Consider the following 13536-nt stretch of genomic DNA (forward strand, 5'->3'; position numbering starts at 1 on the left):
TTCAAAAGTGTTAAAGACATCGTTTTGCAGTGACAAATGCATATTAATGTTTATAGCGGCACAATTCACAGCAGAAAACATAGTAATATACACAATACAGTTCTCAGCCATAAATAATAAATTTGAATCATTTGTAAGAAAATAAGTCAAATGTAGATTAAATATCACATGATTTCTCTTATATGATATACTGAGAATATAAATAGTGCAAAACAAGGGAGAGATAGTAGGAAACAGGTAAACTTTGCAGAGATGGGGAAGGGGTGAGAGACGAATGTAGGTGGGAAAGGGGCATAAAAATGGTAAAGATGAAGTATGTTCCAGTTCCCCCAAATGTAATTATTATGTATCACAAACATATACTAATAAAATAACATCAATGAATGTAGAAGGACCAAGGCAAAGTAATATAACCAGAGAAGGGACAGGACTATCAGTGGAGGGTGAAAGTGTGATAGAGCCGTTGATGTGGGAATATTTAACAAACATACATAGAACACTCTACAATAAAAGTAGTTTACACTTTTCTCACATATTTATGTATATACAAAGACCGATCCAAATAAGTTGTACTAAATTACTGACAGAGAAATCAAGAGGATCATTATACTGCTGTTTTGGTTAGCGTCAACTTTGTAATGTTGCTGCTTTTAGATCACCATATTCAAGAGCCTATGCTTTTCTCAGGCTATGGTTGGTGGGGCATATGTGAATCTTCTGTCTCTGACTCCCAGCTCTGTTGCTGCTAGCCCAGATTCTCTCTGACCTGAGATTCCAATATCTAGGGTCAGGAAGAAAACAGCTTCAGTCCCTTGTAGCAATCTTGGAAATTGGGAATTCCAACTGCAACAGTTCACAGTCCTGTCTGTAGGCTTCAGTTCATGCTGTGACTGTGGCTGGGAGACACTAGATGGAGGCTGGACCATCCGTTCGGTCTCATTTGCTCAGTCCTAAGACTTACCATTTTTAGCTCTGTTGGACCACACTTAGCTTCCTAACTCCAGTTCCTGTCCAACTCAGGACTTTACCTTCTATCTCTTTCAGGCCCACGCACTTGGTGTTTCTAGCTCTGCTCTTTAGAACTTATTGTTTCACTCTCCATCTCTGAATTCCTCTGTGCCCAGGTTATGCTTTTTGTCTCTTTCTCTACCCAGTATTTAGTATGCTGTACCCTCTTGGTCTCTGTCAGTATCACTATCCCTACAGTACCCAAGTCCTGCTCGGGAAGCTTTTCAAATGAATATTTCAGACTCCAGACCTCTCATTCCCATGGGAAAACTGCTCAGCCAGGCTTCCACTGAGGGCAGTGGTATCTATGATGATTAACCAGCTTCCCTCTGAGGGCTTTGTACTTTGCACAGAGTAGTGCGCTCTCCAAACCTAAGCTGCAAGGAACACCAAAGTGGAACATCAGCTCATTTCTTATTCCAGCTATTATCTCTCGATTTTACCTATTAGCTATTACCTTCAAACTGCATTCCAGTGATTGGTCTCCCAATCACCCTGTGTGCTGACCTTGGTGAATATGCCTGCATGATCTATCAGTGGTATAATCTCTGCTATATTATTACAGATCTCTCCAAAATTTTTACAAAAACTTTTGTGATCATGAAATAAAAAACATCAAGATTTTTGATACTATACAATTCAATTTGAATTGGTAATTGTTATCCACATGTTCTCAGATTATAAAGATTGTTATGAAACATTTTGTGATAAATCAAAGAACAGAAGCAATAAAGATACCTTTCATGAATATTCTTTCATGAATATTATCTATAAGTCTTACACATAATTGAAGTTTATTTGTAATTTACAATATAAATGTATTTTGCATATCAGATGTATTCTTTTTCATCTGAGTACCTTTTTATATAAATTTTACAAAATAAATTGCCAGTTAACTTTCCCCTACTATGTCTTTTATTTTCTTCTCATTAAAAAAGTTACAGTGAAAGGCAATCTGTATGCTACTGCTCTTTGATTTTTCCTCATTAAAAACATATAAAAACATGATTCATATGTTAATTTATAACATGTGTGTACCATAACTATTTTTTCTCTTTTTTCTTTCAGTGTAAAACTCTTTCTGGAGTCTGTGACCACATCATATCCTTGTCATCAGATCCTCTCGTTTCACAGTCTGCTCACCTGGAAGTTATTCAGCTGGCAAATATCAAACCAAGTGAAGGGCTGGTAAGAGATAACAAATTTTATCAAAGCCGCCCACCATCTATCATCAAACAGCTAATAATACATGGAGAGCCTCCTCCAAAAGTGGGAATATATGAATTTTAACACTGGACCTTTTCTTTTTCCTAGAGAAGTTAAGGTAATAGGGACTTGTCAAGATAAATAGTTTCATATTAACTGGGCATGATGGCGCATACCTATGATCCCAGAACTTTAGGAGGATTGCCAGTTTAAACCCAACCTGGAAAACCTTGCAAGAACTGTCTCAAAAAATAAGTGAAGAGGACTACAAGTAAGATTGAATGAGAAGATCCTGTGTCCAATTTCCTGCACTATAAAAAATTATAAAGATAAAAATGGAGAATTGAAATTGGGAATTTCTGAATTATCCCATTTAATTTGTTGATCATTTAGCTTCAGTTGTGCTTTTTCACACTCTCCCTTCAATTAAAATTTCTTAGGTTTCAAGAAAATTAGGAGCTGGAGGTTTAGCTCAGCTACATAAGGGTCTGCTTGGCAAACATGAGGTCATGAGTTCAATCCCTGGTACCCCCCCAAAAAAAAAGAAAATTAAACTTTGATTTTACGTTCTTTAAAAAAATGAAAATTAAGTTAATTGTATAAGGACCACGCTACTACCTAAGTAGACATTTTGTTTGTTTTATTTTAATTTGTTCTAATTTTAATAGATTTCTCCTATAATGGATTAACTAAAGGAAAATGGATGTTCATTGTACTATGCTAACACCTGTGAGATGTATTCAGGCTTACTATGAATTAATAAATACAATCAGCTTCTATATTTTCCTTTGATTTAAAATGGATTCATTCCAAATTCAGCACAGGGATGAGTTTTTTAAAATAAACCTACTATTGATATTGATGATGGAAAGACAACACCAGGAGTCTAGCTAGGGAACACATTACCTAATACCCAATTATTGCACTTTAGCTTAATGCTACAGTGTTACCCTGTAGATAAATTTACCAATTAATATTTTAAAAATTAGAAATTTTGAAAACTAATATTAATAATTGAATTTATTTAACACATTCTTAAATAACTAATGATATTTAACATGTTTGGCCTTTGTCTTCAAACACACCCCTATATAACTGTTGCAGAGAGCATAGTCTTCATTGACTGCAAATAATTATTTGGTTTAAGGCTGCCTATTCTATAGAGTGACTATCATCTTGATATTTGGCAGTTACTTTCAATAATACATGGTTCTTAGTGTTTTTCCAGCTTTTATGGGTGTTCTATTTGAAAGAAAAAAATCAGCATATCTTACATGATCACATGGTTACATGACACAACTTATAACGTGTCATATGTTATGTCTCACCTTGATTAAAGAACTTATTTCTAATATATATAAACTTATATGAACCAATCTGTAAGATTTTAAATCCTAATCATAGTAGTCCACATTTACCTAATGCTTTATTTGCTATAGTTTAATTATATATGGTCATGGAAAAATCCAGAAATAATCCATCAGCTGTAAATTACACACCATTCTAAACACTGTGATGAAATTTCATAGCATCTGCCTAGAATGTGAATCATCCCTTTTTCCAGTCTGTCCACACTGAATATGCTACTGGCTCATTGATCACTTATTGGCTGCCTTAGTTATCAAATTGACTAGTACCACAGTGTTTTTGCTCCATTAACCCTTGTTTTACTTAATAGTAGCTCCAACCTCCAAAGTATTAAGCATAGCTATTCATATATATCAAATAGCCACAAAATGTTTCCTTTAATTCAAAAGTTGAAAATACAATATATTTTAGAAAATGAGAGACTATGATCACGTAACTTTTATTATATTATACTGCTATAATTGCTCTAGTTTGTGAGTTATTCTTTTATTATGCCTTATTTATAAATTAAGCTTTATCAAAGATACATTTGTATAGGAAAAAACATAGCATATATTGGGCTCAATACCATCTGCTAGAGGTCTTGTAATGTGTTCCCCATGGGAAAGGGAGAACCACACCTCTTGTTTACCTTTATAAAGTGCAGCTTTGTAAATCCTTCAATTTATAGTGTTAACAATTTTCCTTTCTACATGCCGTTTCTGTAATTATCAAAGAACGAAAAGTCTGAAAACAAGATTTGTAGAATGAAAAACTGAATTAAAATCACATTATATAAGACTTGAAGTCAGGACATCTAGATATAAATCACTTATATAAAATAGAACAGTGAGTGTGATCTTGGGGAGGTGGAGAAATAAATTTAACTTCCTTGGACATGATCTTGTCATAAGTAATATAAGGGGGCAAGAGTAGATCATATTTAAAGCTTCTAGCTTTTTGAGTCTGTGGTTTTAAAGGTAAAATTCTGAAGAAAAATATCCCATTGTTTTCTCTCATTTACACTGACATCATGGGTAAAAAATAACTGTGTGGAATGAGTCAGTACAATATGAATTAATAGGCTTTGTGATATTTTGTTTATTTTAAACAAAGCTATAGCTCTGAAGAGGTTTTTTGTTTGTTTGGTTGTTTTTTTTTTTTTTTTTTTAAAGAGACAGATCTGTGTCTTGTGTTTGGAATAAATCCGAATTTAAATACTAAGAACCGAATTCAGTTAAATTGTCTGGGATGGAACTGAAAGATAAAAGAAACAAGTCCTACTATTCAGATCTTTTCCTTACAGTCTGATTAAGTACAAATAGGAAATTAGAATCAGAGATCTTTACCAATTGATCTACTGTGTATTAAATAAATTATTATTGACAGAAACAGAATTCAACCAGGAAAATCTAAAGTACATCTAAGCAAAGTTTTTGCCATTAGGCCACATTCAAATTTGGAATTCCCTAAAGGGAAGTTTATGAGAGTGATTTTAAAACTGTGCTTATTAAAAAATTTTATTTTCAAGGGACATTGGGCAGCAACTTATTCGTTTGATATTTCAAAGGGAGGAAACGAAAAAATTCTCAGTTAGTTCAAAGTTAAGTATAAAACTAGTTATTATCTTGTGATTAATATCAGAAGGGTAAATACAAGAGATTTACATGAATTACTGAAAGTATTTTAAAATTTAGTCATCTTTACTTCAGAAATAGATTTGAAGTTTTGGTAATGTCAACATTTCTGTCACATGTGGTTAGCAATAGAAATGTCTAAGTAGTAAATGAAGAGAAAAATGTGGAAGAATGCTAAGCTTTAACGAAGTTTAATTAACTTAAAAAGTCTTCAGATCTGCCAACTTTAAAACAGAACATCTCTTATAGAGAAAAGATAACTGCTTTGTCTTTCAACTGGTAAACTGAGTAGATTGTTCATCACCTTATGAAATTAGTCAAATCTCCTAGAATATCTTATTTTTGAGAGACTTGAAGGATTACAAGTAATGGTGGGAAATATGCTTAATTATGATTAAACCATATGCAGTTTGCTTTGAAATAATAATAATGAGCAAGGAAACCAAAAGATAGAAAAGAGATTCAAACTATTGGAACATTTCAAAACTGAATCAGAGCCGTGATATGAATTGAATAGGGAAGAAGGAATTAGGAGACATCTTTGGGGAAGCCTCTTGGCCTCAGGAAGTTCTTTTTTATTTAGGTGTTTGGACTATCTCCAAACATACCATATTCTACTGACTCCAGTGTGAGGTTGCTTTGGCTCCTACGAGTTAACTGACATTTGGAGACAGAATAAAGCAAATGTCATCTTGGCAAGCTAAGCAGGAAAGAAGATGTTAAAGTCATCTTCAGAATTAATCAATTGGTTTTAAAAAGAAGAAGAAAGAAAAAAATGAGTGAAGTTTATGATGAAATGAAAGGGCATTATTTATTTCAGTTCCAAGAGAAGAAAGACATTTGAATTACTCTCCTGCTGCTGTTTGGTCCCTTGTCAGAGGAATCAGGTGTATTTCTGAAGAATCTTCCTTATTCAGATGATAAGTTTGAAACGCATCCAAGATACTTGTTTTTCTCTTTATTTTGGTGCCTGACTTTTGGGCATCTTCCTCATTAATACTGCCAGAGGGAGATAAATAGGATAAAGAAATCAATCATGTTTATTAAAAGCAATTTTAAAAAATGGTTTACTGAGGTTAAAATGAAAATATAACATAAAACAATATTTATATTCTTGTGGCATTTTAAGATGAGCTTTGTTTTCTATCCTGTCTTTTGCATCAAAGGTTTTTAGATTTTAACTCCATATACGCATACCTAGATTCCTTTTAATCATTTAAACTATTTTTATCTACTTGAAGAAACTAGCTTTCCTACAGATAATATTACTATAATTTTATCAATTTTGTGATCATATAACTACTAGATACTTGCTTACTGTCACTTTTCAAAGTTCCTGACATGTAGAGTACTTACATACAAATATTTTTTTTTCCTGGTTAAATATACTTTTCTAAGAGTTTTCATTATCCCAATAACCATAGTATCTTTTCTAAGAATTTTACTTAGAATGTTAGACTGTTTCTCCTACCCAGTAATTTCTGGAATAATTTCAAATTTCTGTCAAATACCTTTAATACATACTTTAACCTCTCAGGTATATGGAGAGACATATAATCAACTACTATTTAGAGTTTTCAGAAGATACAGGTGATAGAAATAAATGTGTAAAATAATAAACATTCATCCTAGTCATTCCTTTTAACTACATTTCATAACTGCATACATATAGGCTAAAGTATTCCTGATCTTTTACAATAAATGTTAATGACTAAGAGTTTAGCACAGTGGGAGAGCACCACTGGCCTAGCCTCGGCTCTGATTTTGATCCCTTGTGCAGAAAAAAATAGATGTTAAACAGTTAGTGTTTGACTTTAATATCTATAATTGTCAAGTTATTACGTTCTAATGAGATAAGTGAATTAATTCTCCTAAATAATCTTAATAAATCAACAAATCAAAAGCCTATGTGTTGAGATTCTAGACTCTGAAGTCAGACTGTCAGATTTAAAACTTGGCTTTACTTCCTTGGACAGACTCTTCAACTTTCCTGTGCCTCAGTTTTTTTGGTTTTTGTTTCTTCTCTAAAATAGGGATAATGATATTTTTGCCACATAGCTATTGTAAAATAAAGGAAAAGTTGTTTAAGTAACAATCACTGGCACGTGTGGGGAGTAGATAGTGACAGTGATGGATAATGATTATTTTGATTACCCAAAACATATGTATTGTTTCTTCCACTGCCTTTTCTGCTTTATTCTCTCATAAACCATCTGTGTAAAAAACTAGCACAAAACATAGTGTCTAGATTTTTTAAGTGTATGTTAAAGTCTCAATAATTTAACATAGTATTGTTAATTAGAGTGAAAAATATTAACAAGATTAACAAACATTTCTTAGTTTTATAGTATCTCTATATTTAACTCCTGATAAATGCAAGGATAAACATTAAATTCAAAAGTATTTTGTATACCATCACCAGCATAAGAGAACTAATGAGTTTAGATATATGACATTACTAAAATGACATTTTAGAATTAACACCTGCCCAATGACTTTTCAGTAGTTCCATGACATAAGCTTTATTGTTTTTTTAAAAATCTTCTTTTACATTCAGTGAAAACACATTGTATGTGCAGGTATCTGAATATATAATCAACATAAAAATATGGAAACAACATAGGAATTATTTCCTTTATATAAATGTTAATTGTATGATTTTTCTGTGAGAATATTATTGGTTGTTGTTAAATGTCTTACATTTTAGATTTGAAACTACTATAAATTAGTGCTTTTAACTTATGAAAGCAGCACTTTGAAATGCAAAACAATATTGTAGGTAAAATTCAGATAATTTTTCCCTTATACTAGAATTTCAAGGAATGGAATTTCGTTTTATTATCTGTTTTTCTGATTTACTTAAATTTTTTAAAATTTAACATATGAATTGTTTAATGTGATTTGATTCCCCTTTAAAGTCTCATCACAATCCGTAATGTGAAGTTTTTAAGTTAGTCTTAAAGTTTACCCAATTTCAGGATATCTGGATAATTTTGAAACTTTAATAAAGCTTTTTGTACAGTAGATGTATTTAAATAGGAAATGGACTTTTGCTTTTGGAAGAAAAGGTTGCACACATTAGCTGTCATTTGTGGATGTAAAGACAACTTGATATAATTATTAAAACATTGTCATGAAATAAATGAAACATAGGGTAGTGCAAAACAGCAGGAAAGCAAAGTTTGTATAAGATTTTGTTGCTCTTTTGGCTCCAGTTTCTGTATAGAAAATTACTTTTATTATGTAATTATATCAAGTATAATAGGATGATATCAAACCGATATTTGAATTTTCTGTGGTAAGTTTTATTTTGCCACAGAATATAGTATGTGAGTTCGTTCTTCATGGTATCGAATTACTAGGCTGTATTTCATAAGTCTCATAATGCAGTTCACTTACCAAGTGGTCACTTGATTGAGTAGAGACTGCCTTGAATAAACTTTGGAAACCAGAACATTCATATGCTAAGAACATTGTGAAGTCATGTATTTTTAAAATAAGGTTATAATATATTTGCAAATGTTTAAACTTCTTCAATTTTTTTCTAATCATGTCTTTTTCTTAGGGTATGTATATTAAATCGACTTATGATGGCCTCCATGTAATTACTGGAACCACAGAAAATGTAAGTATTTCAACATTTCAAATTTTGGTGTATATATAAATCTCACATGATTGATGCTAATTTCTAAGGAAAATAACAGATGGGAGTTTTAATGAAAAAATGTACTGAGTTAGTACATCCTGGCTTCTTTAAACTTTTAGTTACTTGATTTCATTTGGAATAGCTACTAAAAGTGAATCAGATGTTTTCTGTTTGCAGCCAGAAAGTTATCTTTGTTAAGTATTTTCTGGTTTTTGACAAGTTATTATGACATCTAAAAGAGTATGCTTTCATCTGTCAAATAGTTTAGTTATTTTAAGAAGTCTAACTAATGTGAAAAAGAAATATCAGATAAGTCAGACTTTCTGACTACTTTAATTCAGTGGAGAGATGACATGGAATAACTGAGTTGTTTTCACAGTGAAGTTTCTGCACTGGCATCATCCACCTCCCTTGAGAACTTGCTAAAAATACAAATTCGTAGGCCCCACCCAAGACCTGAATCAGAAATTCTGGAGACCAGTCTTTGTTAATAAGAGATTATATTTCAACAGATTGTTCTGAAGCATGATACTATTTAAGAACCACAGTACTATAAAGGGTGGATCAGAACTCTTCATACCTAAATCCCACAAGTTCTGCATCTTACTGGAATTGTAATTTTTTACAAATCAGTTAACCTCTCTCATTGCTTCAACTCCTCAATTATAAATTGAAAATAAATTATCTGCACTATATACCTCACTAAGTCATTGTGAAAATAAAATAAGCTAATAAATGTGAAAGACTGTGCTATAGAGAACCATAGCTATGCTGAGAAAGAGCATGAAGTAATCATGTTGGACATTAACATGATTGGTATAACTGAATTGAATAACATAACAAATCATTTCTGCATTTAGTTATTCCAGATTTCCATTTTACTTTCATATAAGCAGGTGCTGAGCTTTGAATTTATTATTTTTTTTCTTTTAGAGATTCTGACAAATGTCATGTTTATGCTGTGTTCCTTTAAAGAAGACTGAGGTGGATTTAGTTTAATATCAAGTTATCATTGACCTCAACATTTTACAAGCATTTTCTTCTTAAAAATCAATATTTTGTTTATCTAATTCACATATTAACTTTAATCTTTTACTGGTTTTCTCCCCTCCTTGCTTCTCTTCATTTCTTTTAGAAGGTGAAACATATAATATACATGGTAGATGAAATGCTATAGCAGTTTTATATTTAGTGTTATATATGAAGTCAAAAATATCAGTTAAATGCATATTGTAAACTGTTTTGGCAGTTTTAAATAGTAAGATGCCACAAATTATATTCTTGCCACTAATCATTCTCATTTATTTGTGTATTCATTTGACCACTCATTTATTCATATGTTTGTTTAACAATCCTCTGCTTCATGTCTGCTGTGTTCCAGGCATGATACTAGGTATTCGAAGGATTTTTGAAATAAACTAACTTGCTGTCCCTGAGGAACGGATAGCAAGTAGGGGTTCATCTGTATAAACAGGTAGCACAGTTTGCTTGGATGAAAAAAGGAAAAAGTAGTAAATGCTGCCTAATGAAATCAGAGAAGAAATCACAGAAATGATGGTTTTGAACTGTATCATGAAGAACTGGTAGGAATGGATCTCTCTCTATTGTCTGGGATCTGTCAAAAAAGAGTTGAGCACTATGTCTTGCTCATATTAATTACTCAGTAATGTTTGATAAATGGAGAAGTGATCAAAGGAAAAATTGATTCTGGGAGTAATTCAGATATGAATCATATAATTAATAGTTCATCCTTTGATTCTTTTTTCTTTAAATTTATTTTACTATCTTTGGTACCCTCTATCATTTACAATTAAGAACTGTGTGTTAATTCTTTAATTAAAGTTCCTCGCTAAAGTGGGTAAGTTAAATTTTGCTTTGTTATGCCCTAGTTTCTTTGTTTTCTTGTATTAAAATTGAGGCGTTTGGGCAAACTGATCTCTAGGATCCCTTTTAGACTGAAAGTCTATATATGACTTACTCCCCTTTTTACTTATCTGTACAAAAGGTTCTTTCATTTTCTTTGAGTTTTATATATATATATATATATCAACCATCATTTTCTTTTACATCATGACTAAAGCCATTTGCTTGATATTTTTCGTCCATATTCTCCTTTTAAAAGGTCAGCTATGAATCAAATAGCACAGTGACATACTATAGTTATAATTATTAAGGTCATGATTAACAGTCTTCTCAAAGTTGTTCCATAGTACTTGTCTGATTTGATAACATGCCCATCAACTAAAGGTGCTATGGTATATATTATTTTCTTAGAGTTAGGTTCATATCTTAGCTGAATCTACTCAATTAGTGTTCCTACTTCAATAAATGGAACTTCTGGAATATTATCTTATCTTGAATATTAGCCTATAACACATAATTTTATTGTGAATTTTTAAAAAGTTTAAATTAATATTGTTTCAAGATTTCTGTGTTTTTAGAATTACTGAAAGTTGGAAATGATTCAAAATAATGTAATTTGATATCACTTTTAAGGTATCATATTCTAGAGTATCAAAATTATCTCCATATCGTTCTCCCTCATTTCAATAGATCCTAATGAGTAAAATCATTTATAGTTGGTTTTGATAAACATGTTTTTAGTAAAAGCACATTTTCTGTTCAAAACAGAGGATGTTGTTGACATTAATATGCTTAAAAATTCATGCAATCTATGGTCAGTAGTCACTAGAGAAAAAATACCATTTTAAATTTAAGATTAAAGGCCTACCCAGACTACATTATTAGAAAATTTCTATTTGAAATCTTTAATTTTCTAAAGTTTTCTTAAAACTTACCAATATTAAATTATCAAGTTGTTTATCTTTATTTCTGTTATTAATCTCTTATGGAAGTAAAGAATGATGGAATTACTACATCCTTTGGAAGTGTAAGCATTGTAGTTAATATACTCTAATATATGTATTTTTGTTGGCCAGTGTGTTAAATTGTATAAAACATAAGAAACTGCATATATAACTAGGCACTCCAAGAGAATATTATATAATTTAAGCTTTGAGCTGATTGCTGTCCATGTTTTAATTTGCTTTTCTAGATTATTCTAAATTGGTGTTGTTAATGTTGAAATAAATTAGCAATTTAATTATCGGATTACAAGGTTTTGATGTTGATCATACACATGTGCTTGAAAATACTGATTTGCAAATGTTAATATGATTTATATTAAATATAATGGTCAAAGGGAAAAAATTAAATAAACATTAAAAGCAGTTGCCCAGTAGAGCCTAGCAGGATTTTCTGAGTAAAATTTTCAAAGGTTAATACCAGTTATTTTTTCCTTCACATTCTCAAAAACATATTATTCTTTTACAACATAAATATTATTTGCATTTCTGTTTTGTCATTGTGTATGATTATAGTACAAACAGTATATTAACTACAGTAACCGTTTTTGTTAGCTTAACTCCATACAGATTACTCACATAATTTTTTGAGTGTATGGTACAGTGGATCAAATCCAGGGCTTCTCACATGCTTAGCACTCAATCACTGGTACATGTCCCTAGCCTTATAATTAATTTTTAAAATCTAAGGAGGTAAACCTTTAATGTTTCCAGGGAGAAGAAATAACTGATAAACTTAAGGATTTCTTTTTTATCATTTTTTTTCATGTTAAACTCAGTCACCTGCAGATCGGTGCAAGAAAATCCATGCTGGGGACGAAGTGATTCAAGTTAATCATCAGACTGTGGTATGTATAATTACCTTAAGAGTCAGTGGGAGGAACTAATTTAAAGATTTACTAAAGCTTTGAAAGAATTGCAATAAAATTACATGCCATTTTGTATTCAAACCAATTGAAATGCCTTTTTAAAAATAATTGATTAACAGTTATTCTTAAATTGGTAGAATATGAGGCATGGCTTTAAGAGCAAATGAGGAACATTGGTAGTGACTGAAGTTAGATATGTGTTTCTATATGAACAAGTGCCAGGGTAACAGCATACATTTCACAAACTGGCTTAACAATTTTGGAGTAGAAATTAGGTAATGATACATATAAATTTACTTTTGGTATACTGCTTAGAGTTTTATGTCTAAAAATTATTGAATTTTAATATATATTTGCCTTTTTTCCTTTTTTATCAGTACCGGGGATCGAACTCACTACTGCCTGCTTGCAAGGCAGGCGCTTATGCCGCTGAGCTAAATCCCCAGCCCCAAATTATAGCAATATTTTATAACTTCATTTATTTATCTATTTTAACTTTGATTTGTTCAATAAAGTAAGGTAGAATTTTGCTATTTAAGTGCAGATTTTTGTAAAAAAATTTTAATCTTCACTATCTTAATTAGTTCTTCACTTTTCAAAAGAGAACTACAGTTTTAGATTTAAAACTATTGCACTTAACTAAATAACGTCATAAATTATTCTTACTCTGTGAAATTCATAAATACATTAATAAGCCATGAATAATAATGGCATTCTGTGGACTATAAGATTTTCAAATGATACTTTTATTAATGTTAGGTGCTAAAAATGAACATTATATGATCTTCATTTTTGACTGGTTTTTGTCTGAGTTGATTCACTTTGTTTCCTTCTCTGCCAAAATAAAATGAAGTTAGATCTAATACTCTATCTGAAAAAAGTAAGATTTTTTGAATAAATACTCTACTTATGATGTACGAACTTTCAGCATGAATGATTTCCTGTTACATCATTTAACT

At 31.2% G+C, this 13536-nt stretch overlaps 1 protein-coding gene and 1 long non-coding RNA gene across 10 annotated transcripts in view; one reads left to right on the top strand and one right to left on the bottom strand.

Annotated features, from left to right (window-relative positions):
- Positions 1-13536, top strand: part of Cnksr2 (connector enhancer of kinase suppressor of Ras 2) — a 284365-nt gene that overhangs the window by 149053 nt on the left and 121776 nt on the right. For all 5 annotated transcript variants that reach the window (XM_063242887.1, XM_063242888.1, XM_063242889.1 and 2 more), the window contains exons 6-8: positions 2077-2196; positions 8764-8823; positions 12488-12556. In XM_063242887.1, the coding sequence (XP_063098957.1) occupies positions 2077-2196; positions 8764-8823; positions 12488-12556 (249 nt within the window). The remainder of the gene's footprint in view (positions 1-2076; positions 2197-8763; positions 8824-12487; positions 12557-13536) is intronic.
- The window catches only part of LOC106026909 (uncharacterized), a 121350-nt gene that overhangs the window by 40540 nt on the left and 67274 nt on the right, over positions 1-13536 (bottom strand). The gene's annotated exons all lie outside the window — the stretch shown is intronic.

This window comes from Cavia porcellus, unplaced genomic scaffold (genome assembly GCF_034190915.1).
Source record: "Cavia porcellus strain 051 isolate PalLab524CR breed Dunkin Hartley unplaced genomic scaffold, mCavPor4.1 scaffold_33, whole genome shotgun sequence".
NCBI lineage: Eukaryota > Metazoa > Chordata > Mammalia > Rodentia > Caviidae > Cavia > Cavia porcellus.